This window comes from Erpetoichthys calabaricus, chromosome 12 (assembly GCF_900747795.2).
Source record: "Erpetoichthys calabaricus chromosome 12, fErpCal1.3, whole genome shotgun sequence".
In the NCBI taxonomy this organism is placed as follows: Eukaryota; Metazoa; Chordata; class Cladistia; order Polypteriformes; family Polypteridae; genus Erpetoichthys; species Erpetoichthys calabaricus.
Genome location: NC_041405.2, coordinates 22,450,491 through 22,474,799, shown reverse-complemented (window position 1 = coordinate 22,474,799; position 24,309 = coordinate 22,450,491). Strand labels below are relative to the sequence as shown.

Genomic DNA, 24,309 nt, shown 5'->3' with positions numbered 1-24,309 from the left:
ACATCATTTAATTGCCCGTTTGTCGGTTATACACTTTGCACCCTTTCTTTTGTAGCTTATCTTTGTGCAAGGCCAGTGAAGTGAAAATTTGGGTCATATAGAAATGGTCATTTTGTATGTTTCGTATAGTCATACATGTCAAACTAGCACGTCCTTTTTAGATTTATTCAGCATTTAGGATTGCGATGATTACAGTAGTTTCAATGTATTTAATCCCTAAATGTTTTGTGCCTTATTATTTTTTTAATATTTGTTATATCTTGGTGCTAGTACTGTAATTTAATCAAGCCAGTTTATAACTCTTATTATTTAGGGATGCTCCGATCAGATTTTTTAAGGCCAATACTGATCTCCGATGTCCTGTTACTTTATCGGCTGATTCCAATTTTTTTTTCTTCTTTATCCCTTTAAAAATGTTTTACACTAAGCTCCAGCATATCCTAATACATAGAAGCCTTATGTCCTATATTAAAGTGTTAACTTTGCTATTCTTAGGAGTTAAACTAGATAGAAAATCCCTTGCAGTATGTACTTTAACTAATAAAATATACAAAAATATTTACCCCTAATACTTATGGCATAAGAGAAAATAAAAAGTGCTTTTCATAATTACAAGTTCTATATTTTTTTGTAATGTAGTTTTATTTTAAAAAGTACTTTTCACCATTTTGCTAACAAAAATAAAATTAAGTATACTCTCACACGATCTGTTAATTGATATTGGCAGTTAAACACTGCTAGAATGTACATATACATACACTTATAGATTTTAATCATTTTAAATTATTAATTGCACTACAGCTGTTTTATGTTTAAAATATACATTTACTATGTGTGTGTGTCTGTGTCTAGACATTCATAACTCTTGAGGTGTTATTATAAATATAAATTACTCTTTTAACCTCCTTAGTATTAGACCCGAGCATCACTCAGGTTGTAAAAATAGTGCTGAAAGCGTTCGCCCTGAGCGTCACTTGGGCAACTGTATAGACATGTCTCATGTAAGCGGCAGGGCTGTGGAATCAGTAGATAAATCCTTAGACTCAGACTCCTCTGTATTTAATATGCTAATGTATTTTCCATGTTGATTGAAGGAAGGCAACATACACGTCATTTAACTACAGAACTACTGGCTAGGAAGCCGACTCTCTACCGTATTGACCAGTTTAAACAAAAGACAAGAACCCCTGAACACACATCATGCCATAGCACACACCTCCACCTACATCATTACACTTGTTTACACTGAGATTAACTTGTTAAACACATTATATCTGAAATAAAATGAAAACACTTTTTGTAATGTACCATAATCCAGATTACAATATGTGACTGTCACGTTATATAATAGCTCAGCTGAACTTAACACTAGTAGTAACACAACTATGTACTGGGCTTTATTCTTACATCAAAGAAGTACTTAATTATGACTGTTTGTGAAATGGGACATTTGAACTTGCTGTAGTTTTTTTTTTCATTACAATATAAACATATTAGGAGTCGGATTCGGTACATTTTTGCCGACTCCGACTCCAGGTACCCAAAATGGTCTCCGACTCCGACTTCACAGCCCTGGTAAGCGGTAGACCCAAGGATTACTCACTGTAAAAGTACCAACAGTATTAGTGCCGAGCATTGCTCGGGAAACGATATAGGTGTGTCTTGTGTAAGTAACATGCCTGAGTGATACACAGGCAACAGAACAGACATGTCTTCTCCGGGCCTCATAATGGCGTGTCGAAAGAAATGTTTTTCAGCAGCTCAGGTGTTACACACTCTTGACAGTGATACTAGCAGAGATGAAGAAGTGAATGTGTCTTCTGGGAGTGAAATTAAAATGGACAGTAAAATTGAATCCAAACGTGACATTCGTGTCAATCGCATATGTGCAGTGTGCTGTTCAAAAGCTGATCAGTCTGGAAAGAAAATTCGCAAGGAATCACACTACTCTTGTCCCGACTGTGACGTTGGATTGTGTATTTCATTATGCTTCAAGATATACCACACAAATTAAACATTTTCACGGTATATATGGTATTAACATTATTTTTTATTATTCATTATTATTATAATTATTGTTGTTATACTTTCTACACTTCTGACTTTGTACTTTTAGTGTTTTGTACGTTTTACAAAACTAAGATCAGATTTAATAAATGTCATTTTTCAAGCAAAAAAAATGCAATGCTTTTTACATGTGTTTTCAAGAAAAAATGTAAAGCCAAGGTGATTAATTAGCTGTACGACACACAGCAACAAATAATAGTACAGCTCTTTTTTTTAAAAAAAAAAAAGCCTATTGTTTACCAAGCAGCAATTTCAAATTCATCTTTATCTTTTCTTTTTCCAAAATGTAAGCTTCTATACTTAAAATAAGCTTGCTCGGACAGTGACTGATTTTTAATTTTAAAGGACAAAATTAAAAGGACTGAATTTATTAAAGTAGCTTTTCTTGCCGTTTCTCTAATTGCACATGACCATTTCTCCGATTCCTTTTTCTCAGTTTATTTGTTCCACTTTAATGTAAAGCTAATATTCCAATCACCTCTCACTGTCTGATAAAACGAACCTTCACTTGCTGCTCTTTGTTTATAATGCAGTGTTTGCTGCAAAAAAAAAAAAAAAAAAAAAGATGCATGCTGGCTCAGCTACCATAATACCTTGCATAAAGGTGCAACTGAATTACCATAAAGTTTGGGAAAAGCACAGTTGAAAATTATAGCGCTTTGTGATCGGACAATTTACTGCTCATTGATCAAGTCTTTTTTTTTTTTTTTTTTGTGTGAAAATCTGCTATTTACATTGGTGACCCTTTGATCGGAGCATCCCTAGTATTACTCTCTGGTTGTGAAAGTTGTTAAAATTGTTCATAGTGGTGATAGGCTTCTTGTTATATGAACCAGGAATTTGTAAACATTCTTAGTTTTTTCGGTTTGTCTTCTATTAAATTTATTATGCTATACATCTCTGTGCCCATCTCCATTCTAACATTTCAGTTAGATTCTCCATATTACAAATCTTTCCACTTCTATCCTTTCTGCATTACTCCACTGGATCACTCTCTATGCCTTTTCTCCAATTTCTCTTGTCTCTTTCTGCTTGCACGTAAGCAGATGGCTCCTGAGGATGACACTCAGAACCAAGAGGGTAATAAAGAAAACAAGGTAATTCCTCCTTGCAGTTGGCTTGTGACTTACTCCCTTTTTATGTTTCTACTTATTAGGATGGATGAAATCTGGCCTTGGCCTTTCAGAGTTCCCTTTTACAATATTTTTGTAATACGTGCTCATTTGTTTCATTTGTTCCTTTTTCCTGGAATTGTGTTTGTTGTGGTGTTTTGTGTTGCCTTTTTTTAAAATTTTCTTTACACAGTAGAACATAACAGAATTGCAGCACACAGTAACTTGCCTTTAAAATACAGTACAACAGATCTTTTAATGTTGATATAATGCCTACAAACCTGAAAACGCATTGTAAGCAAGTTTAACTGTATGCTGTGTAGTTTCAAGCATTATTAATTAATAATTTATTTCAAGTAATTGTAATGTGTAAGGATTTTAGTAGTGTCTTGGCTAGTTTCACAAGGTGTCTGAATATAGTCATATGTATTTCTTGCAGACAATGTCTTACATATTTCTTTTATGCACTGCACCTAAATAGCTTTTTGCATAACACTAAGATATCATTTTATGAATCTGAAGTGCCAATTTCTAATTCTGTACTTTTCTGTTTAATGTAGGTATATGAATTTCCAAATCTTTATATTTTTGTTTGTAACAGTTATTTAAATGTCAATGTGTTTGAGCTTTGCTGTATGATAATCTTCAGTAAAGAATGCAAATGTGATTTATTTCTTTCAGTGACAATTCTGTCATCTGTAAGCATTTAATCAGGATGACTCAAGTCTTTTATTATTTTGATGCTTTCGGGGATCACAAGGAGAAAGAGTCTAATTTTTATGTTAATTTTTCATTATCTTTATAGTCAGCCACCCAGCACATAATTCATGGTGCAATTACATTTATTTTTTGTCAAAATATAAGGGTGGCCTCACTTTGGTCACCTCAGTTTCTACCTTGTTTTAAAAGTATAGTTTTATTGCTTATACACTTTTTCATTTACTTGGATTTATGCAGATGCTGAAATACAGAAGATGATTCATACATTTCTGATTTGTTGTACTGCAGTTCCCAATTCCATTTAAATTGGTGTGAAATAGTGTTTCATAAATGAACATCAACATACCTTTTGTTTAAATGTCAGTATAGAATAAAATGAAACAATGAAAAAGGTTTTTAAATTTTGGTTTTTGCTGTTAAGTCACAAGGTAGATTACAAATGTAATTACAATGTGCATTATACAGTCATGTAAAAAGTTTGATCTTCATGTAAGCAGTATCTTTAGATAAAGGTGATGTAATTAAAAAAAAAAAAAACTTTGAAAATTTGACTTGTAATGATTTTATTCTTTGAAAAGTATAAAGATATGCTATTTCTATTTATGGAAAAAGTAAGTCCACCCTTGACTCTAATAGTTAGTATTGCCCTCTCGAGAAGGTGCTTCCAATAATGGTATAGCAGTCTCTGACGTCGACTGGGAGAACGTTTTTTTTTTTTCCATCCCTCTATGCAGAATTCTTTCAACTGTGTTATGTGTTTGAGGAGTTTCTTGCATGCACAGTCCATTTTTAAATCTCCCCATATCATCTCGATGGAATTCAGATCCAAGCTGTGACTTGGCCATTCCAGAACTCTCCATTTTCTTCTTTTCCAAGTATTTCTTGGTGGATGTACTGGTGTGTTTTAGGATTATTGACCTATCAAAAGTTTTATTTTCGGTTGAGCTTCTGTCTTCTCAAATTATCTTCAAGCACCATCTGTTACAATCAGGAATTCATAGTGGATTCTATGATGGTGAGCTGTCCAGGCCCCTCATGCAGCAAAGCAGCCCCAAACCATTTCCACCACCGTGCATTGCATTTAGTATCAGGTTCTTCTGATCAAATGCTGTCTATGATTTATGCCAAACATGTCTTGTATTTGACTTGCTATTCATGGGCAAACTTTAGTTTTGCTGTGATGTGTTTTTTGGACATCATTTTCCTGGCATACCTCCCATGTAGATCTGATTTGTGCAGCCTTTTTCTGTTTGTAGACTCTTGCTCTTTGGATTCAACAGTGACAAAAGCTTTGTGCAAGTCCCATGAAGAAATTCTTTGGTTCTTAGAGATTTCTTTTGGTATCTTGCATTCTGCTCTCAGGCTGTATTTGCTGAGGTTGCCTTGCCTGGACAATTTTGCATTTTTTTTTTTTTTTTTGTTCTTTATTTCGCCTTATACAATTTCTTGTATTAGGAATTTGGTAGTTTTCGCATACCCCTTGGGGTCAGAGCGCAGGGTCAGCCATTGTACAGCGCCCCTGGAGCAATTACAGGTTAAGGGCAGAGCAGTGGCCTTTTTGGCAGTGACGGGGATTCGAACCGGCAACCTTCGGGATACCAGCGCAGATCCTTAGCCTCAGAGCCACCACTCTGCGCATTTGTTTGAAATCTTATCTTGCTCATTTGTAGATGACCTTCCAGACAGTGGAATGGTTGATTTCCAATTATTTTTGGACATTTAAAAACCCTTCACAGAGTCCTAGGGATCTATAACCTTCTTTCTGATGGCCCAAGAGAGCTCTTTCACTCTAGGCATTGTGATAACGCACACTTCAACAACAAAGAGCAAACCAAGCAAAATGTCTGAGGTTTAAATAAGACCGGTTCAGACCAGGTCTTCTCTAATGATGTTCTAATTATTTACACCCAATCTGGTGCATCTCATTCCAATTTTAGGTATTTGAGGTAGTGATAAATGGAGAGGTGTGAAAGGGAAGGTCTACAGGATAGTAGTGAGACCAGCTATGTTATATGGGCTGGAGACGGTGGCACTGACCAGGAAGCAGGAGACAGAGCTGGAGGTGGCAGAGTTAAAAATGTAGATTTGCATTGAATGTGACGAGGATGGACAGGATTAGAAATGATTACATTAGAGGGTCAGCTCAGGTTGGATGGTTGGGTGACAAACTCAGAGAGGCGAGATTGTGTTGGTTTGGACATGTGCAGAGGAGAGATGGTGAGTATATTGGGAAAAGGATGTTAAGGATAGAGCTTCCAGGTAAGAGGAGAAGAGGAAGGCCTAAGAGAAGGTTTATGGATGTGGTGAGAGAGGACATGCAGGTAGATATGTGTGACAGAGCAAGATGACAAGGACATGAAGATATGGAAGAAGATGATCCGCTGTGACAACCCCGAACAGGAGCAGCTGAAAGAAGTAGATTTAGATAAGTGGAGAGGTATACTTGGATAGATAGAACTGTATTTGTCCCCAGGGGGAAATTTGGATTTTTGCAGTAGCTCTTTAAATAGATGATATATATATATATGCACATACTATAGGCTGAACACTCCCCAGAATTACTAAAATGGAAGAAAATTTAAAAAGAAAAAAAATCTTCTGACTTGGCAGTCCCGGTCCCACTGCAGGCGTATTGCTGTTGGTATGAAGGAGCCCCAGTAGTGTTTCTTGACGCACTTTTGCCGAATAATACATTGACTGTACTCCGTGTCAGTAGAGTGGATGTTACTTTTTACAGAGGAAAAATGTGTGTTTAATTAAACAATGGACTACAAAATGTAAATGTGGCATGATGTTTGTTATATCACCTTTATCTAAAGATACTGTTTAAATAAAGATCAAATTTTGGTATGTCCACATATGGTAAAGAAAAAAATATTTCGTAAGGTTTACTGATCTGCGCTTAAATCAGTGATATACAATAAATGTCCACTGTGGGTGGGAACCTAAAATCTTTTTATAGCCTCTGTATTTTTTGTCACATTGTGTGTAGTACTAGGGTGTTGTACTGTGTTAGCCGTATGGATGTAGTTGTGTTAAGGAACATGGCCAGCCAGTTCCAAAGTCCAGAAAATGAAGTTGTTCAGGTATGGTTTTATATGTGCACTAGTTACCAGACTCTTTTAATGTATTTGCAGCCAAAGAGTGGAGGAGGAGGAGGCAGACGAAGAGGAGGCCAGAGGCATAAAGGAAAGTCAATGAGCAGCTCGACGGCACCGACATCTAGTGGTGGAGGCAGCTAAACACAGACCTTCATTGCTCCTTTCCCGAATGTAGGGGAGTTGCTTTTTTTATTGAGTAGCACTAAGTACAATGCCAGCCTGGTGTGATGCATTTTGCTCAGGAATGCTGGTGTTCCCCAGGGTTTCTTTCTCTTTTTTAATTTCATTCACAATGGCAACAGCTGTGTTGGTGGATTACACTGCTATTAATGCTTTCAGACCTGTGAGAAAGATTTTCAGTAAGGGCCTTTCTGACAATTTGTAGTGTGATGCATGATGGAAAATGCCCCTCTCATTTATTTTTTTAGAAAATCCCCAAAAACTACAATGTTCTAAAAACAGCCAGCTGTAGAAGATTTTTAAATTCTGGAGTCATGAAAAAATAAAACTACAAACCAGTTTTAAGTTGGCTTAGTTGATAAATCCAATATTGGACAAAATAGAAATTCTTACTATTTTATTCCACAAAATATACAATGACTCTGTAGTACACAGTATATTGCTATACAGCCTAAATTCAAATTAGAACGTGACAGTTTTTTATTTTTTATTTTTTTTTCCTAATTTTGAAATAGTAATTTAGCATTCAAAGTGATTTTTAAAAATAGTTTTTGGTAAACCTAAGCAGCATTTCAAGAAGCGCTTAATGGATTGTTGACACAACCCATTTAAACTTTTTAAATATGTAAAATATATTTCATATTAGTCCGGCATAAAATTGTAGGGATGAGGAAACCTTTACACTTAACATATTTTAGTGGGTTTTTTTTTTGTGTGAAAGATTTTTTCATAAGTGATTCAGCAAGGAAAAATTGCCAGACTAGTAGCGTATTCTATAAACCAAGCACACAAAAAGATACGTCACAACTTTGAAAGCACAAATAGCATTAATGTGGCTATCTCATGTTCCTCTGTTAAGCTTACTAATGCTGTCCACCTCAAAACTGACTCTGTTCTAGAAATTTTTTTGTAATTTCGGTGGACTTGATTCTGTTACAGAGAATGGTTTAAACTATTTGTCAATGAAAGGAAATAATGGTGGACTGTGAGCTTACAGAATCCTTGTGGAAAATAATTTTGATCAAGGCTAAGTTATGAAAATGAGACAAAAGCACTTTAAATGGACTGCATAATTTGTTTTGTGGGATTTATTTTAGAAATTCAATTTTTTATAGAGAATGTTTCTTTTAAAGCTTTGAATTGACTTACTGATTAAAGGTTTCTCTAGTCTATTAGAGCACCAGATTCAGTGACACTCAATGGAGGGGAAAACCTAAAAGATTAAAGAGATGGGTTACTTGTACGCTCTGCCTACACCTTTCAATGGAGGTCTTGTTCTGTAGAATCAGAGCACCGTGTTTTAATAGGCTGTATATTGTGGAACTCCAGTGTTGTCTAATCCTCATGCTGGGCTATCACACCTGGTTAACCAGAAACATGAGGAAACAGCACTTCTATTATTGTGGAATAAATACAGTGGTCCAACTGACCTTGTACCTTGAAATGTGCAAGGTTTTGTTTTAGTGATTTTTTTTTTTTCTTTTCTCTTTTAAACAATATGTTTGATTAACATGTCCTTTTAATTGCACATTTTTTTGTAAGAAAACCTGCACAGCCATTCACTGTGAACATTGCTTAGTTATTCCGTGGCTTGTGATGTGTAGCCTGTCCACGTGTATTGAATTGAGTTTTGATCTTGCATTTTAAGTGAGGAGTACAGTAAAACATCCTTTGGCTGGAAATCATGGGTAACGTCAAGCCTTCCTGAGGGGCCATGGTGGTAATTCTAGGAGTTGAAGGCCACTGTGTCCAGACTTAGCTGTGTGTGAGCACTTTAGATATTTTCCCTCGACTGTCCAGAAATTCTAAAACTGGACCAGTCCACTTGGGTTATGATGAGAGAGAGAGAATGAGGGCCCAGTGAAGAGCTCGCTGTACTAAGTGCTACTGAAATAACATAAAAGCAGCAAGAGTTCTTTTGGTTTTGTTTTCTATTTTTAATTTTTATTGTCAGAATCTGACCAGTAGCAAAAAAAAAAAAACCTGAAAAATGAAAATGAAGTAGTCTAGGGGTGAGATTTGTTTGAAATTATTTGTCAAATTACTGCACCAAAAAAGAAGAAAAAAAATCTGAAAAGCTGTACAGTATATGTTTTTGCGTCTAATTATTTTCCAGAGCTTTTTTTTTCTGACCAGTAGACAAATGCTACAAAAAAAGTATGTAAAAAAAGTTTAAAATATGCATAGAAAAAAAACCCAATAATGCCACTTTGTTTTCTGTTTTTAAATGTAGCTACAAGTTAATTTTTCTGGCACACAAGAATGGTGCAGATGTTATGTATGAAGAAGAAACAAATGTGCTCTGTTGTATATGATTTCTTCTTGATTAATACTTGTGGTTATATTTAAAAAAAACAATGAATGAAAACTGAATTAAATCTGTAGTTTTTTTTTTTTTTCGTGATCTGTGTTTCACCACTTCTTCATCTGAACAGGAATACATCTTTTTGATTTTTTTTTCATATCTGAAACAAAACCATAAGACTACAACTAAAGTTTAAATATTATTTTTTCTACAATATTTCTTACATCCTGTAGCTAAAATTCACAATTAACATTCACATCAAAAAAATAGTCTTTTATTTATTTACTAGTCGGACATTAATGTCCAGTAAACTTGATGAATGGCTAAAAGAAAGCCAACTTTCCGTTTTTCATATTTGTAGGACATCTCCAAATTCAACAGACAGTAAAATATTCTGTTTTAATTTTTTTATTGTTTGGAAAAATCAACAGTAACTGATCTTGCTATTACTTTTTCTTCACCCAGTGGTGGGCTTTCTCAGGACAGTCTCCTTAATCTTGATAGACTGGTTGCAGAGTGTAACGTTGTACTACTTTTGTTTGTATGTGTGTGTGGTGTGCAGTGAAGGCAGTGGTACAGGAACTTGGCAGTGGGCAGCGTGGCACTGCTCAGATTCCATTTGTAATTTCCAAGGTACTGCCCAGTACTGTTCTTTTGTAAGGAATCTGGATTTAAGGACCTGAAATAGACGGATATCACAGACATTGTTCCTTTACCAAGTTTTAATCTGTGTTACAGGTACAGAATTGTTCAGTTCAGAATTAGCAATATCCTATCACAAGCCAAATTAACATGTAGTGATATCTCTTATTATATATAAAAAAAAAAATTAAAATAGCTGAAGTGAAAGTAATGTAATGTAGGTGCATAAGGATGTACATGTATACACGTGTATGACTGCACTCATACTTTTTACTTTGTAGTATATAAACTATAAGCACTAAATATATTCTCATTATTCATTATGATATAATATGTAAAATATTCTGTCACGGTAAAAAGAATTAAAATATTCAGATAAGAAGAAAAATATTAGAAAAAAAAGAGGTGGAATAGCGGTAAACATGTTATATTGTAACTGGTACATTTTGCACACACAAATACTTAACCAAGCCCTCGGCCATTGCTGGCGTTCATTCGTCTTTGCATTCCACATATACACTATTTGACTTCTGCATTTTGAGTGCTCATTTAATGTTTTAATGGATGCTGGAATCAGTTTTTTTTAGCTCCGATTCTGATTTCTCTGGAAACGTAAAGACATGGCGTTGATTGCTGATTGTTTGAGTCTGAGCGGAAACAGAAGACTGCGTTTGACTTCAGCTCTGCACAGGCCCCGTTTAAATGCGGTAAAACGCAGCCCGTTTTGCAGGAGTCGTTGCAAGGAAATCAAGGAGTATACGGATTTGGCCGATTTCAAATATGATCTCCTTCTGTTTGAGGTATTTTCTTTATCGCATAGTTTATCGAACATAAGTATTAAACATCTATACTTTGAGGGATTCAGTCTTCACAGGCAGTAAGCAAGATCTGGTATCTTTTTTCGTTCATAAAAAAAAATACTGCTAACAATTTAACTAGGTGGGTGGGAGGTGCCTTCTAACATTTAGAGATATCTGACAATGCGGTTCACTTTTTAAGAGATCTGAAACCTGTTTCTCTCTTACTTTATATTTTAGAATATCTGAAATGCATTTTCAGACATCTCAAATTGACTCTCCATGCATTTTCAGCTTTTTGAAATGCATTTCGTGATATCTGAAAATCACTTCCTATAGCATGTCATACACTGCAAGTCCCATTGAAAGAATATTTTAAAATACATTGAGGCACATTTCATCTATGTTAAAATGAGCTGGGGATAATTCTAGAGATTTCTTGACCTGCATTTCAGGTAGCTGAAAATGGACAGGAAGCTATTTTTGAGATCTAAAAATGTTTAAGGTATCTACATTTGTGTTGTAGATGCCTAAAAATGATCGGATATCATGGAATAGGTTAATTTCTTTTAAAATGTATCTTTTTAAACGTGTACAAGATATCTTAAAATAATATTGAGGGTGTCCTGAAAGACATTTTAAGATATCATGAAATGGGTTTGAGAGCTAAGAATGTTTATAGATCTCTTCATATTGAGGAATGTTTCATATTGATGAATAAATTTCCAGATATCTTAAAGTAGCTTTCTGTCCATGTTTACATATGTGAAATACATTTCAAGATATCTCAAACTAACCTCCTGCTCATTTTAAGATGAAAAGACTGAAAATACTGGCAGTTTTGCAGAAAGTCATTTTGAGAGATCTTGACATAAATAGTGCGTCATTCTGAGATTTCTTGAAACCTTTACATATTTTGAGGTATCTCTGAATGTTAATTTGGCTGGCTATTGCGTCCCAGTAACATAATAGATGGTGTTTTCAGTTCCTCTTGGAAGTCTGTTACCAATTCTGTGATTTTCTGACCTGAATCCGTCCTTCTCTCGAGAACTATACTATTCAGTAACAAAATACAGGGTGGGCCAACAGTAGGTAATACAGTATTTACTAATCTTTACCTATAAACTTCTTTTTTCGGGGCTTGTAAATGAGAAGGTTTCTGAGAGGAAGGCTCACACAGTACATAAATCGAAGGAGTACATCTCGCAAGCATTTATGGACATTGATGCTCAGCAGAATTTGTGTGTCACAGTGTGGGGGACAGGTATCAGGAATGTTGCAGTATTGATGGGAGGATAGTTTGAGCACCTAAGAGAATAAACAAGACCCCAAACAGTGCTGTACAATGGCTGACCCTGCGCACGGACCTCTTAAGGTCCTGTGAAAAGACCATTTCCACTTGGAGATTAATGAAATGTATCAAATCAAAAATAGCTGTAAAATAAATATAAATTAATGAATAAATACTGTATACCTACTTTTGGCCCACCCCGTGTTTCTCAATTGTTAATCATCATTCAAATGTTGTAATAATACATTCTCAAGTCCTTAATTTTATAAACCACATCATCATAATGGATATCTGATAAAATGCTTATTACCTACAGGGGTAGTTGGGACACTTTGTAGGCAGGGGTTTGAATCCAAACGTGGCCTCTAAGTTCTCCTTGTTCCTGCCCAAGAACTCCGCATCCCAAACTCCTGCATGTTAGGTCAACTGGCATCTCTAGAGTGTCTCTGGATGAGTGGGGTGTGGGTGTGGGAGTGACTGTCTGACTGGGTAGGCACCACTTTCTCAAGGCCCTGGAGCTGTGTAAGTGGGTTAGAAAATGGATGGACATCAGAACCCTGAATGGGATCAGGTATGTTAGGAAAATGCATTTGTGACTGGCAGGGCACAGTAATCCTGTGCCAATAGTTTGTGACTTTATGCTGCAAGATTTTTAATAAACAATGTAAGAAAGTGGGGAATTTTGTTATCTTTTCTTTATGGTGTTGTAAGGCAATGAGTCTGATTTTTAAAAAAATCTTCTAAGGCATGATGATACAAACTTCATATATCCTATAAAGTAACTTTTATTGGAGACCTGTGGCCAGCGTAACTCTGCAACCAATCTTGCTGTTTCACACTAAATGGATTATACTTAAATAAACCACCTATGTATTGAAATGTAATTTCTAGTTTAGAAAGCACTTGACTGAGGAGATTGTCCTGTTTGATTGTGTTCTTTTGTCCAGAATGTCTGGTTGGTTTCAGTGTTTCATCCTGGGGAAAAGAAGAGAAGAATGAGGGGAATCTGTACAATTAAAAGGCAGATTTCAGGTGACCACTGTCTGTAACCCAAGTTTGCTTCACAATGAACGTTTTCTGTGAGTAACTCGAGTCTACATTTTCATTATCTGTAAAAAGTGTTTTTTGTTTTGTTTTGCTTTATGAAGGGTTCAAGTTGAAGGTACAGCGAGAACCGAAAAAGCATTAAGAGTGAAGATAAGATTTTACATATTATAGCCTGACTTATTTTATATGCAGATATTTAAAAAAACAAAAACTTTTTTATTGACCTTCATGCTTTTTGATATTTTATTAATTACTAAAGAGTTTGGGGTTTTGGATATGATGAAAGTAGATTGAGAATGTTTATGTATTTAAAAAGTCCATTCTGTTTTGGAAAATTGCTTTTCATTATTGCATGATCTTTTTTTTTTTTTTTTTTTTTTCTAAGAAAGATTTCAAGAAACCCTTATAAAAAAAAAAAAAAATCAGGCAGAATGATGGATTGTGTTACATTTCAAATAAAAGCATCCACCTTTGCATCTTGCAGAGACTTTTTTTTTTTGCTTTAATGATTTCATTTATTAGAGTCTGAGATTAACAAACTAACGAGGAGACCACTCTCAAAGATGTGACATTCACTTAGTGGGCCCACGATGAGCTCGTCCTGCCACGGTCGAGCACCCTGTCCAGATTTTGTTTCTTCTGTCAGACCACTGCAGAATACTCTCCACCAGGGGCAAATCTACTATGAAATTCAGGAAGCTTAAGCATCAGGGCCCCTAATCTGGGAGAAGTCCCAGAGGCAACTTTATTCCACACTGCTTAAAAAATGTGGGCATGGAAAAGGGTTTAAAAAAAAATAAAAATAAATGTAATACAATACAAAATGATAGTCAGTTACTGTCCATATATATCCTATACCCTAACACAGGGTCACGGGGGGTCTGCTGGAGCCAATCCCAGCCAGCACAGGGCGCAAGGCAGGATCAAACCCCAGGCAGTGCGCCAGCCCACCGCAGAGCGCACACACACAAGGGACAATTTAGGATCACCAGTGCACTTAACCTGCATGTCTTTGGACTGTGGGAGGAAACCGGAGCACCAGGGAGGAAACCCACACAGACACGGGGAGAACATGCAAACTCCACGCAGGCAGGACCCGGGAAGAGAACCCAGGTCTCCTAACTGCGAGGCGGCAGTGCTACCACTGTGCCACCATGCTGCCCACAAAATAATAGTTAAAATAAAAATTAAAAGGTTACCAAAATATTGTGTAGGCTAGCCGTAAATGAAAAAACATTCAATTAAGGAAGTTTCAGTCTAAATATACTTAATATGAAATGACTAAAAAGCTTAACATTTGACAGAAAATATTAGTTTTTACTAAAATTATTTATCATAGGCTAGCCGTAATCGATAAAATGAAAGTATATAATTTGTTGCTTGCCGTTTTTGGGAAGGACATTTCGGTAACTTATTTATTTCTAAAATGTCTAAAATAAAAGGTTAATATTTAACTGTGGTCATTTCTATGTTTTATTTCATCATTCGTTGATCCACCATGCATGTATAGAACGTTTCAAGGATGTTTCATTCTAAATATACTTAATATGAAATAACTAAAATGCTTAACATTTGACAGAAATTAAAATTCTTACTAAATTATTTATCTTAGGCTAGCCATAATCAAAAAAAATGAAAGCATATTTCGTTGCTTGCGATTTTTGGGAAGGACAACATTTCAGTAACTTATTTCCAAAATATCTAAAATAAAAGGTTAATATTTAACTGTGGTCTTTTCTATGTTTTATTTCATTATTTGCTGATGCACCATAATATTTCCCTATTTTTTTCACCTCCCCATAACTCAGACCATAAAGGTATAGAATATTTTTCTTCATACCAGTGAGTTTGATGTGTGAGATAATCCAGTACAAAAATGTTAATCGAAATCTGAAATGTAGTTTCATTTTCAAACAATGTGCGGTGATGTGTCGAAGAATGACCCCACTGAAGAAGGTAACAGTGGTTACTCAGACCTCATTGCTGGTTACGAAAGGGCCCCCATAACAGTTCAAGTTTCAGGACCCCAAAAATTTGGGTGTGCCATAGCCCTCCATAACCAGTTAGTATACTAGGCCAGTTTATAAAATACGGTAACACTTTCAGTCTAGGAACTGCAAAAGAGCATCTGTTACTCAAATACTGTTATATAACAAAATGTTAACGAAGGCGTCTTCAGTCTTAATAACAGACCAGTGGGTATCTAAAACAAATTCACTTTGGAATGATCAGAGCTGACTTAAGTGAGACATATTTCTTTTGATATTGCATACTTCAATATAAGACCTGTAAATCTTTCATATTCTCAAGGCTCTTAATACACCACTCTGCACAGAGATGAATTAGTGATTCTTGGTGAAAGTCTTGTTTCCCAAGTATGTAAAAAATGTGATAAACAAGAGGAGATCATTCAGTCCATCAAGCCCATTTGTTTAACCGATGTCTAAGATGTTCCAATATCACATCCATATCCTGCTTAAAGGTTGTCAGGGTTTCTGTTTTACCTCCATGTCTCTGTTGCAAATTCCCACAACTCTTTGAGTAAAGAATTTCTTCCTGGCTTCAGTCCTTATTGCCCTTCTCCATAATTTCCAGGGTATTCTCATGCACGTGGTTCACTGTTGTGCTGTTGAGGATTTTGAAGACCTGGATTAGGTCCCCACACAGTCTCCTCTGCTCAAGATTAAACAGGTTTAATTCTCTGTGTCTGTCAGAGTGCTGCATGATCTTATGTCCCAGGATGCACTGGGTCATTTTCCTCTGCAAAGCTTCAAGTGCTGCTGTGTCTTTCCTGTACCGTGGTGACCAGAAATGCACACCGGTGTTGTCTCACTAGTGCATTACATAGTCTGAGCATAATCTGTCAATGTATATTCAGTTTTTATTGAGTTATATAACATTTTCATTGTCTAATGTCGAGAATTGGTTAAAATGGCAAATAAAATGTTCTGTCAACATAAACCCCTAAATCCTTCTCAGAGGTTGTTTCCTTTATAGGAGAGTGTCTCCAGTGTTGTCCGTTATATTAAAAATGTTCTCCGTTGTGTCCGCGTTATTCAGCTTTGACCACTCCCCTCCACACGGCTCGCCCAATCATTACTCCCACTGCACACATCCTCTCTCCGTTCCAACCCGTGACACACTCAGTGCTGCTAATTCGTCCTTCAGTGTAGTTGGTTATAATGGCGAGGATGAAAAGCAAATTATCTATTCAAGAACGTTGAATTTTTGATTGCGATAGAAAAACAGTGGCAAGAGCTGATAAGGAATGTCGGAAAAAAGAAAATTAACAAAAAAGGGCTGCATATAATAAAAATGAATAACAAAGAGAATCCTCCAATAAACAAAAAAGAGAAAAATATCCCAAACAATATGTGACTAGAAATGCAGAAAAGCAACGTTTATAGAATGTAAGGGAATAAAATTACTCATAAAATCGTTTTTGACGAGGCGTTTGTAATTAAATTTTTACCTTTTATGTTTTACTTTTTTAATTCTACTTTTACTTTTTTACTACATTTTATTATTCATTGGTATTTAAAATAGACAGTTGTAGTGAGATACTCAAGTAACTGATTTTCTATCTGTAATAACTAAGGACCAAATTGCCATTCTCCCGTGCGCCGCATCCTCATCTATATACCATCTCTTTAAATGCAATCACTTCCTCTAACAGAGGGGTGCCCGACACCCTTCGAGTGGCTCGGCCACAAGATAGTGGCCGCTAAGAGTCCGTCCCCAAAGTGGCAGGGGCAGAGCCCCCTAGTATCTATAATTATTCTGCCCATGTAGCACTTTGCAGTTTTCTGTATTAAACTGCATTTCTCAAGTATTCATCTAGTTCTGAAATTTGTCCAAGTATATGATTTTTTTTTTTTTGGTTGCCTCCTCAGTGTGTGCCATTCCTACGTGTAATTTTAGTGTCATTAGCAAATTTCACAAGTTTAATCACTATATCAGAATCAATATCATAAATATTCAGTATCTCACAAAAGTGAATACTCCCCTCACATTTTTGTAAATATTTTATTATATCTTTTCAAGGGACAACACTGAAGATATGACACTTTGATACGATGTAAAGTAGTCCATGTGCAGCTTGTATCTCAGTGTAAATTTGCTGTCCCCTCAAAATAACAACACACAGCCATTAATGTCTAAACCACTGGCAACAACAGTGAGTACACCCCCAAGTGAAAAATGTCCAAATTGTGCCCAAAGTGTCAATATTTTGTGTGGCCACCATTATTTTCCAGCACTGCCTTCACTCTCTTGGGCATGGAGTTCACATGAGCTTCACAGGTTGCCACTGGAATCCTCTTCCACTCCTCCATGATGACATCACGGAGCTGGTGGATGTTAGAGACCTTGCGTTCCTCCACCTTCCATTTGCTCAATAGGGTTTAGGTCTGGAGATATGCTTGTCCAGTCCAGCACCTTTACCCTCAGTTTCTTTAGCAAGGCAGTGAATGTCTTGGAGGTGTGTTTGGGGTCGTTATCATGTTGGAATACTGCCCTGCGGTCCAGGGAGGGGATCATGCTCTGCTTCAGTATGTCACAGTACATGTTGGCATTCATGGTTCCCTCAATGAACTGTAGCTCCACAGAGCACTCATGCAGCCCCAAACCATGACACTTCCACCACCGTGCTTGACTGTAGGCAAGACACACTTGTCTTTGTACTCCTTACCTGGTTGCCGCCACACACGCTTGACACCATCTGAACCAAATAAGTTTATCTTGGTCTCATCAGACCACAGGACATGGTTCCAGTAATCCATGTCCTTAGTCTTCTTGTCTTCAGCAAACTTTTTGCGGGCTTTCTTGTGCATCATCTTAAGGAAGAGGCTTCCTTCTGGGATGACAGCCATGCAGACCAATTTGATGCAGTGTGCGACGTATGGGCTGAGCACTGACAGGTTGACCCCCCACCCCTTCAACCTCTGCAGCAATGCTGGCAGCACTCATACGTCAATTTTAAAAAGACAACCTCTGGATATGATGCTGAGCACGTGCAGTCAACTTCTTTGGTCGACCATGGCGAGGCCTGTTCTGAATGGAACCTGTCCTGTTAAACCGCTGTATGGTCTTGGCCACCGTGCTGCAGCTCAGTTTCAGGGTGTTGGCAATCGTCTTCTAGTCGAGGCCATCTTTATGTAGAGCAACAATTCTTTTTTTCAGATCCTCAGAGAGTTCTTTGCCATGAGGTGCCATGTTGAAATTCCAGTGACCAGCGTGAGAGCGATAACATCAAATTTAACACACCTGCTCCCCATTCACACCTGAGACCTTGTAACACTAACAAGTCACATGACACTGGGGAGGGAAAAGGGCTAACTGGGCACAATTTGGACATTTTTCACTTGGGGGTGTACTCACTTTTGTTGCCAGTGGTTTAGACATTAATGGCTGTGTGTTGAGTTATTTTGAGTGGACAGCAAATTTACACTGAGATACAAGCTGCACATGGACTACTTTACATTGTATCAAAGGGTCATATCTTCAGTGTTGTCCCATGAAAAGATGTAATAAAATATTTACAAAAATGTGAGGGGTGTACTCACTTTTGTGAGATACTGTAAATCAGGAAAAGTAATGGTGCAAAGACAGACCCTGAGAGCCTCCACCGGCGCCCATGTGGAGCATTCTCCTCCTCTTCTCTGTACACTTTGTCTCCTTTTCAGAGTGAGTTTTGTAGGTTACCTCTTATGCCTCCAGCTTCTAGTTTCAGAAGTAGTCTTCATTGTGGAACTGCGTCAAAAGCTTTTTGAAAGTCTAAGTAAATTGCATCATATGCTTTGTTTTTATCAGCTATTCCAGTTGCCTGTGCAAAAAAAATGCAAAAGATAAGTTTGCAGGATCATCCTCTCATTAACCCTTGCCGGCTGTTCTTTAGTATATTATTTTCATAAAGATACATTTCTGATTTTTTTTCTTATTATAGTTTCTATAGTCTTGCATGGCAGAGACGTAAGACTTATTGGTCTTTAATTACCAGGATTCATTTTGTCTCTCATCTTGAAGATTGGAGTCACATTTGTAACTTCCCAGTCCTCCGGTACTTCTCCTTGCTGAAGTGACTGCTCAAATATGCCTAATACAGTTTATAGATAACGTCTTTCAATACAATCAGTTAAAACCCATCAAGTCGGGGGGGTTTTCAACATATGAAAGGCTTGAAGCACATCTGACTCTTCTATTTTAAAAGCCACGAACTTGGAGCTTGATTTCACTTCTCCACGGGGCTCTCTTCATTCGTTTAGTTGGCCTTAGTGAAATATTTGTTCAGTTCCTTTACTATTTCCTTCTCGTTTTCAGTGATTTCTCCTTTTGTGCCCCTAAGCTTTCTTAAAATCTTTATCATTCTACTAGAATAGTAATATGTGAATAACAAATATTTTTAAGGTAGCTGAAGTGTTAACAAAAATAATCGGAAGCAGAAGAATCTCCATATTATTAGTTGAGATTTCAGTGCAGATTGTGTCGGTTTATGTATATACTAGCTGTCCCCTGCAGCTCCACCCGTGTAGTAGTGAAACAGGACACTTTAAAAATCAATAATAAAAAAAATAAAAGTCATTTATATTGAGAAGAATTTAGATTGATAGCTTTTGTAGCTGAGGGCCTCTTGATATACAATATTTTTGGTTTTGATATTAGGGGCGAGAATGTAGCTGTAATCTCTTTGCCAAAAATATAAAAAGTTGGAAAGGTATCTCTGACCAAGCAGAAGGAAGGTAGGTACGCTCTAAATGCCAAACGTTGGCACTGTGTCTGATCGCATTCAGCTCTGATGCGAGAGTGTCCTTCCACGTGGGGAGAAGAGCACGTGAGTGTGATGTCTCTGCCAATGAGCAGCTACCCTCTAAAACACACGTAGCTGTGATCTCTCTCTCAAAAATGTCAAACGTTACTCCTTAATAACCTCTAGATGATAATGTCTGCTGAACAAATGGGTATCGTTAGCTAAGCGGAGGCAAGGTACGCTCCAACACGTGGCGAGAGTTAGAGCGACTCGAAATGAGGCTGGCGCATGAGTGAGGAGGGACCCCGCCTGGCTCCCCTCTGCCCGCAGCTTGTCTCTCGGATTCGTGCAACTGAACTGTGATACTTGGCGTGATGAGAGAAGTCGCAACATCAAGTGGAATGTTTGAGTAAATTCTAGAAAAAAAACCTGATGTAAATCTGTTAAGTAGTTCTTTTGTGAAAAGCAGACAGACTGACGTTGTGTGTGTGTGTGTGTGTGTATATATATATATATATATATATATATATATATATATATATATAAAATCAGATTGTGACACAGACTACGAATGCCGTGAATGTAATTACCCCGATCTACATGCTGTCAAATAAACGAACCACACGCCGTGGCGCAACGTTAGGGGCATCGCCTCTGGCGCTGACGTCCGAGGTTCGATTCCCGAGAGGGAGTGCAGTGGAGTGTGTACGCCTGATGAGCCCAGAATGAGGGCGAAACACGTGTCGCATACTCTTTGCATTATTTGACAGTAAACTATTTCAACCATATATATATATGAAAGAGAAGGTCTGTGATACGGTTTGCATATTTGCAGCTGGAGATCCACAAAGGGAGAAAATGAATGACGTATCATAAAGTAGTTTTTATTCCTGAGCTTTCAGTCCCTACCAGGGGCCTTCATCAGAGGATGATGCCATTACCTTTGATTCTTGTAAGTCTAATCATTATGCTCTGATGAAGGCCCCTGGTAGGGGCTGAAAGCTGAGGAATTAAAAACTATCATACGGGATTCATTTTCTCCCTTTGTGGATCTCCAGCTGCAAATATATGTGGATATAGATATTGAGATATAAATGCGTGAGATGATGAATTCATATTATACAGAATTTTACACCCTGTGTCTCAGAAACTAGAGTTGCTAACGTTCTCCATCTTAAAATGCTGTAATTAGGTTTAATGTAGTTAATTCTGATCACAAATTCTTAATCCTAGAAGTCACACATTTATATGTTTAGAGTGCAATGTAATTGATAAGGTTTCAGTGGTGCATCAAAAGGTTGGTAGCCGACTCGTTTTATTTTCCATTGTGTACTGGGTGAGCAGGGTCAGCATTTGGTTAAACGCCTTGTTCTTTTAACTCAGATTAGGAAAAGTGGGTGTGATAAATGATCTGAAAGCTGCCTTGTCCACCATGATTTTTTTTCCTCTTGATTTTCCGTTCTTCTTACCCAGTTGATGTACACGGTGAGAATCAAACCCGAGTGCTGCTCAAGCCCGTCACAGTCTCTGTATTGTACTGTTCAGTTTTTGTGTTTGATACTGTAGAGGCTTGTTATCTCTAGAAAGCACCTTGTGCCTGGCTGTGAATTGGTGCTAAAGATGATAAAACCTCGTTGATGAAATACCCAACAGATTTTGTATATCGATTAATATTATTGCCTCCATTATCTAGTGGTATCCCGGGACATTTTCGTTTTCTCAGAAGTTTACAATAACCCTTTCAGGAAGCAAATTACGAGAGACAGCTTCATGTTGAACACAAATATCATTCGCTTGACTGTATCATGTAGAAATCTGACAAAACAAAGTTACATTTTAGTGAGTTGCTTAATGACGCTCACACATTACATTCGTCCAATTGAGCTAAAAGTTTTGCTGGCGACTTTCGTTTGTGCTCAGCCTCTGTCTTGGTGACAGCGTTCATCACTGTTAGCAGAGAAGAAGTCCAAGTGTGAATGCAGAAAATGAATCTTGAGCGACCGGTCACACTTTGTGGTTTTGTATGCTTGAAGCATGTTACCAACCAGCTGGACGTAGTTTGGTGTTCTGTAGTTGCCAGAAAAATTTGCCTCCAGAGGAATTCCTCCGAACCCACGAACAGATCTTCTAACCGCTTGTCATTGGTGATGTGTCTGATAAAATACCTTCCTTATTCTTGGCATTACTCATGGAAATATGTTTCAAAAATATCAAAATCCTTTACCTTCCGTCGATCGTCACTTTTGCAAACTTTTTGATCAGGGCAAGTTGAATGAAGAGGAGGCAAAACACCTTTGATGGGTGACTAAGTGGTTTGTGTGCCACACCTTTCTGTCCTTACAGAGTGGCCAGTTCTTTTTAATGTACTGAGACTCTTTACCGTGGCTCTCCCATTAATAGTATTTGGCATAGTCGACATGAGGTCCTAGTGGCAGTGTGGATACTTTTAGACCACCACCGATGGTCCCAGCTGTAGTTGCTGTACTTGTGCGTATAGTTAGGAGAGGAAATTGCCAAAATAGGCGATTACAGTAAAACGGGACACAATAGGAAAGTGGAGTTCTGTGATTAGCAGTCAAAAATACAAAAGCCACAACCAAACTGTTCAAGAAGGGGAACATGTAGTAAATACAAAAAAATAAATAAATCGATAAACCCTCAAAACTGTGCATGCCGATTATGTAGGACGCAGGCGTGTATTATTCAGAAAACTTTCTCCATTATCGAGTTTGACTTTGATGGTCACCAAACTGAAGTATAATAAAAACAGACAAAATGTTGTAGAGATATAGTTTATTTACATTGTGATAAGATATAAAGTGACAAGCAGAGCTATTTTCCGTCATAAATTTCATTATATGTGATCAATATTTTCTTGACTTTAGTCAAATATACATTCATTTTTTTGAAGTACCCCCCCCCCCCCATGCCTGTATGGCCTTATTGAGTCTACTTTCAGTCTCTCAGAGCTGTTCCACTGGATTGTCCACTGATGGGGAGTCCCCCCCCCATTCCATTCCCACTTCTCCTCCACCACCAAGTGCACGTCTCCATATGTAGGCATTTACTTCAATAACTGCAGTGTCTGTGCCATCAGCCGTGGTAGGAGTTGGCATACATTGCTCTTGAAAGGACAGCAGTCCATCCGCAGAAAAGCCAAATCTGAAGTTAGCGTAAAAACAAAGTGATGTGGTGGGGTGTATGTGTGTGTGTGTGAGATTAGGTAGATGTGGCCTCTCTCCGTCCACTGCTCTTTCTGTAAACTCTTAATAGCTCACAAAGCTTTTGTTGCCTTATAAAAATAACTGTGTCCTCTAAAGTGGGCTACTAATGGACAAACGCTGGATAGGATAGGACTAAATAACCTGGCAGTCACCTTCTTAAAAGAAATCCAAAGCAGTGGCAATTATGGACTAGGGCCATCTGGAGTGTTGTGTTCTTGTGTAATTTTTAATAACGAGAGAAATGGGGGGAAACAAAATGACAATGGGCAACTAATTTTGGCTTTTCCTCAACTTCCATCAACCGTCAATATCCCAGCTAAACAAATGATGTTTGACAAGCATGTCCTGCACGCCCTCCTTCAGTGGTCTTCGTTCCTTCTCCTGTTAAGACCAAAAAAAAACACTAATTACACAATCTTTGTCAAAATGATCATCTTCTTCTTTAAGTTCAGTGTTTGTTTGTGACGAGTCAACGTTTAACTCTTCCCTTTTCCAGACGTAGCTGAGCTGGCAAAGATAAATTCTTAACTTTGTAAGCAGCAGGACATGTTTTCTTTAACGCATTACAAGGAGAATTCTGGAAAACATGGCCATTTGGTTCAGGTGGGTGGTGACAGGTATGGACAGTGGAAGGCTGGCTGTACGGTGTATGATGTTCTCAGGCTAGCGGGATGAGATGTACATCTCAGATTCTAAATGACCTTAACAGCTTAAGAAACAAGCAAAGTGAAAGCCCTTTGATTACACCGGACAGGCACGTCAAAGGACGGAGAGAACATGGAGCTGGTAAGGCTGGATTGGCGCAAGTCAAACACCCTAAATCAGGTGTTCATAACAAATGAAGCGATTTACTTCAGGAGGTAGAATGAACAAGAGCAGTCGTCTCAAAGATAGGGCGAGTCAAAATTATGTTAACATTGGAATGGCGGAAACGATTTATTCACAAAACTTACTTCAGATGTGCAAGATGATTTACAGGAATGTCTCGACCTGTTCCCCATCATGTTCAACACGTGTACCATATGTGGCACATAAGTTGTCCACAAAAATTATGTACGTAAGTATATACCTAGCAGTA

At 37.4% G+C, this 24,309-nt stretch overlaps 2 protein-coding genes across 6 annotated transcripts in view; one reads left to right on the top strand and one right to left on the bottom strand.

The window, feature by feature from the left end:
• The window catches only part of gtpbp1 (GTP binding protein 1), a 32,667-nt gene extending 18,931 nt beyond the window's left edge, over positions 1 to 13,736 (top strand). For 3 of the 4 annotated variants that reach the window (XM_051935126.1, XM_051935127.1, XM_051935128.1), the window contains 3 exons: positions 3,114 to 3,164; positions 7,037 to 11,626; positions 11,665 to 13,736. In XM_051935126.1, coding sequence (XP_051791086.1) covers positions 3,114 to 3,164; positions 7,037 to 7,141 — 156 coding nt within the window. In that variant the 3' untranslated portion in view covers positions 7,142 to 11,626; positions 11,665 to 13,736. The remainder of the gene's footprint in view (positions 1 to 3,113; positions 3,165 to 7,036; positions 11,627 to 11,664) is intronic. The other variant, XM_051935129.1, reaches the window with a different exon arrangement.
• A 9,047-nt stretch (positions 13,737 to 22,783) lies between these two features.
• Positions 22,784 to 24,309, bottom strand: part of sgsm3 (small G protein signaling modulator 3) — a 73,629-nt gene continuing 72,103 nt past the window's right edge. For both annotated transcript variants that reach the window (XM_028815226.2, XM_028815225.2), the window contains one exon: positions 22,784 to 23,612. Coding sequence is in view for 1 of the 2 variants with exons in the window: in XM_028815225.2 (XP_028671058.1) it covers positions 23,529 to 23,612 (84 nt within the window). In the remaining variant the exon portion in view is untranslated. The remainder of the gene's footprint in view (positions 23,613 to 24,309) is intronic.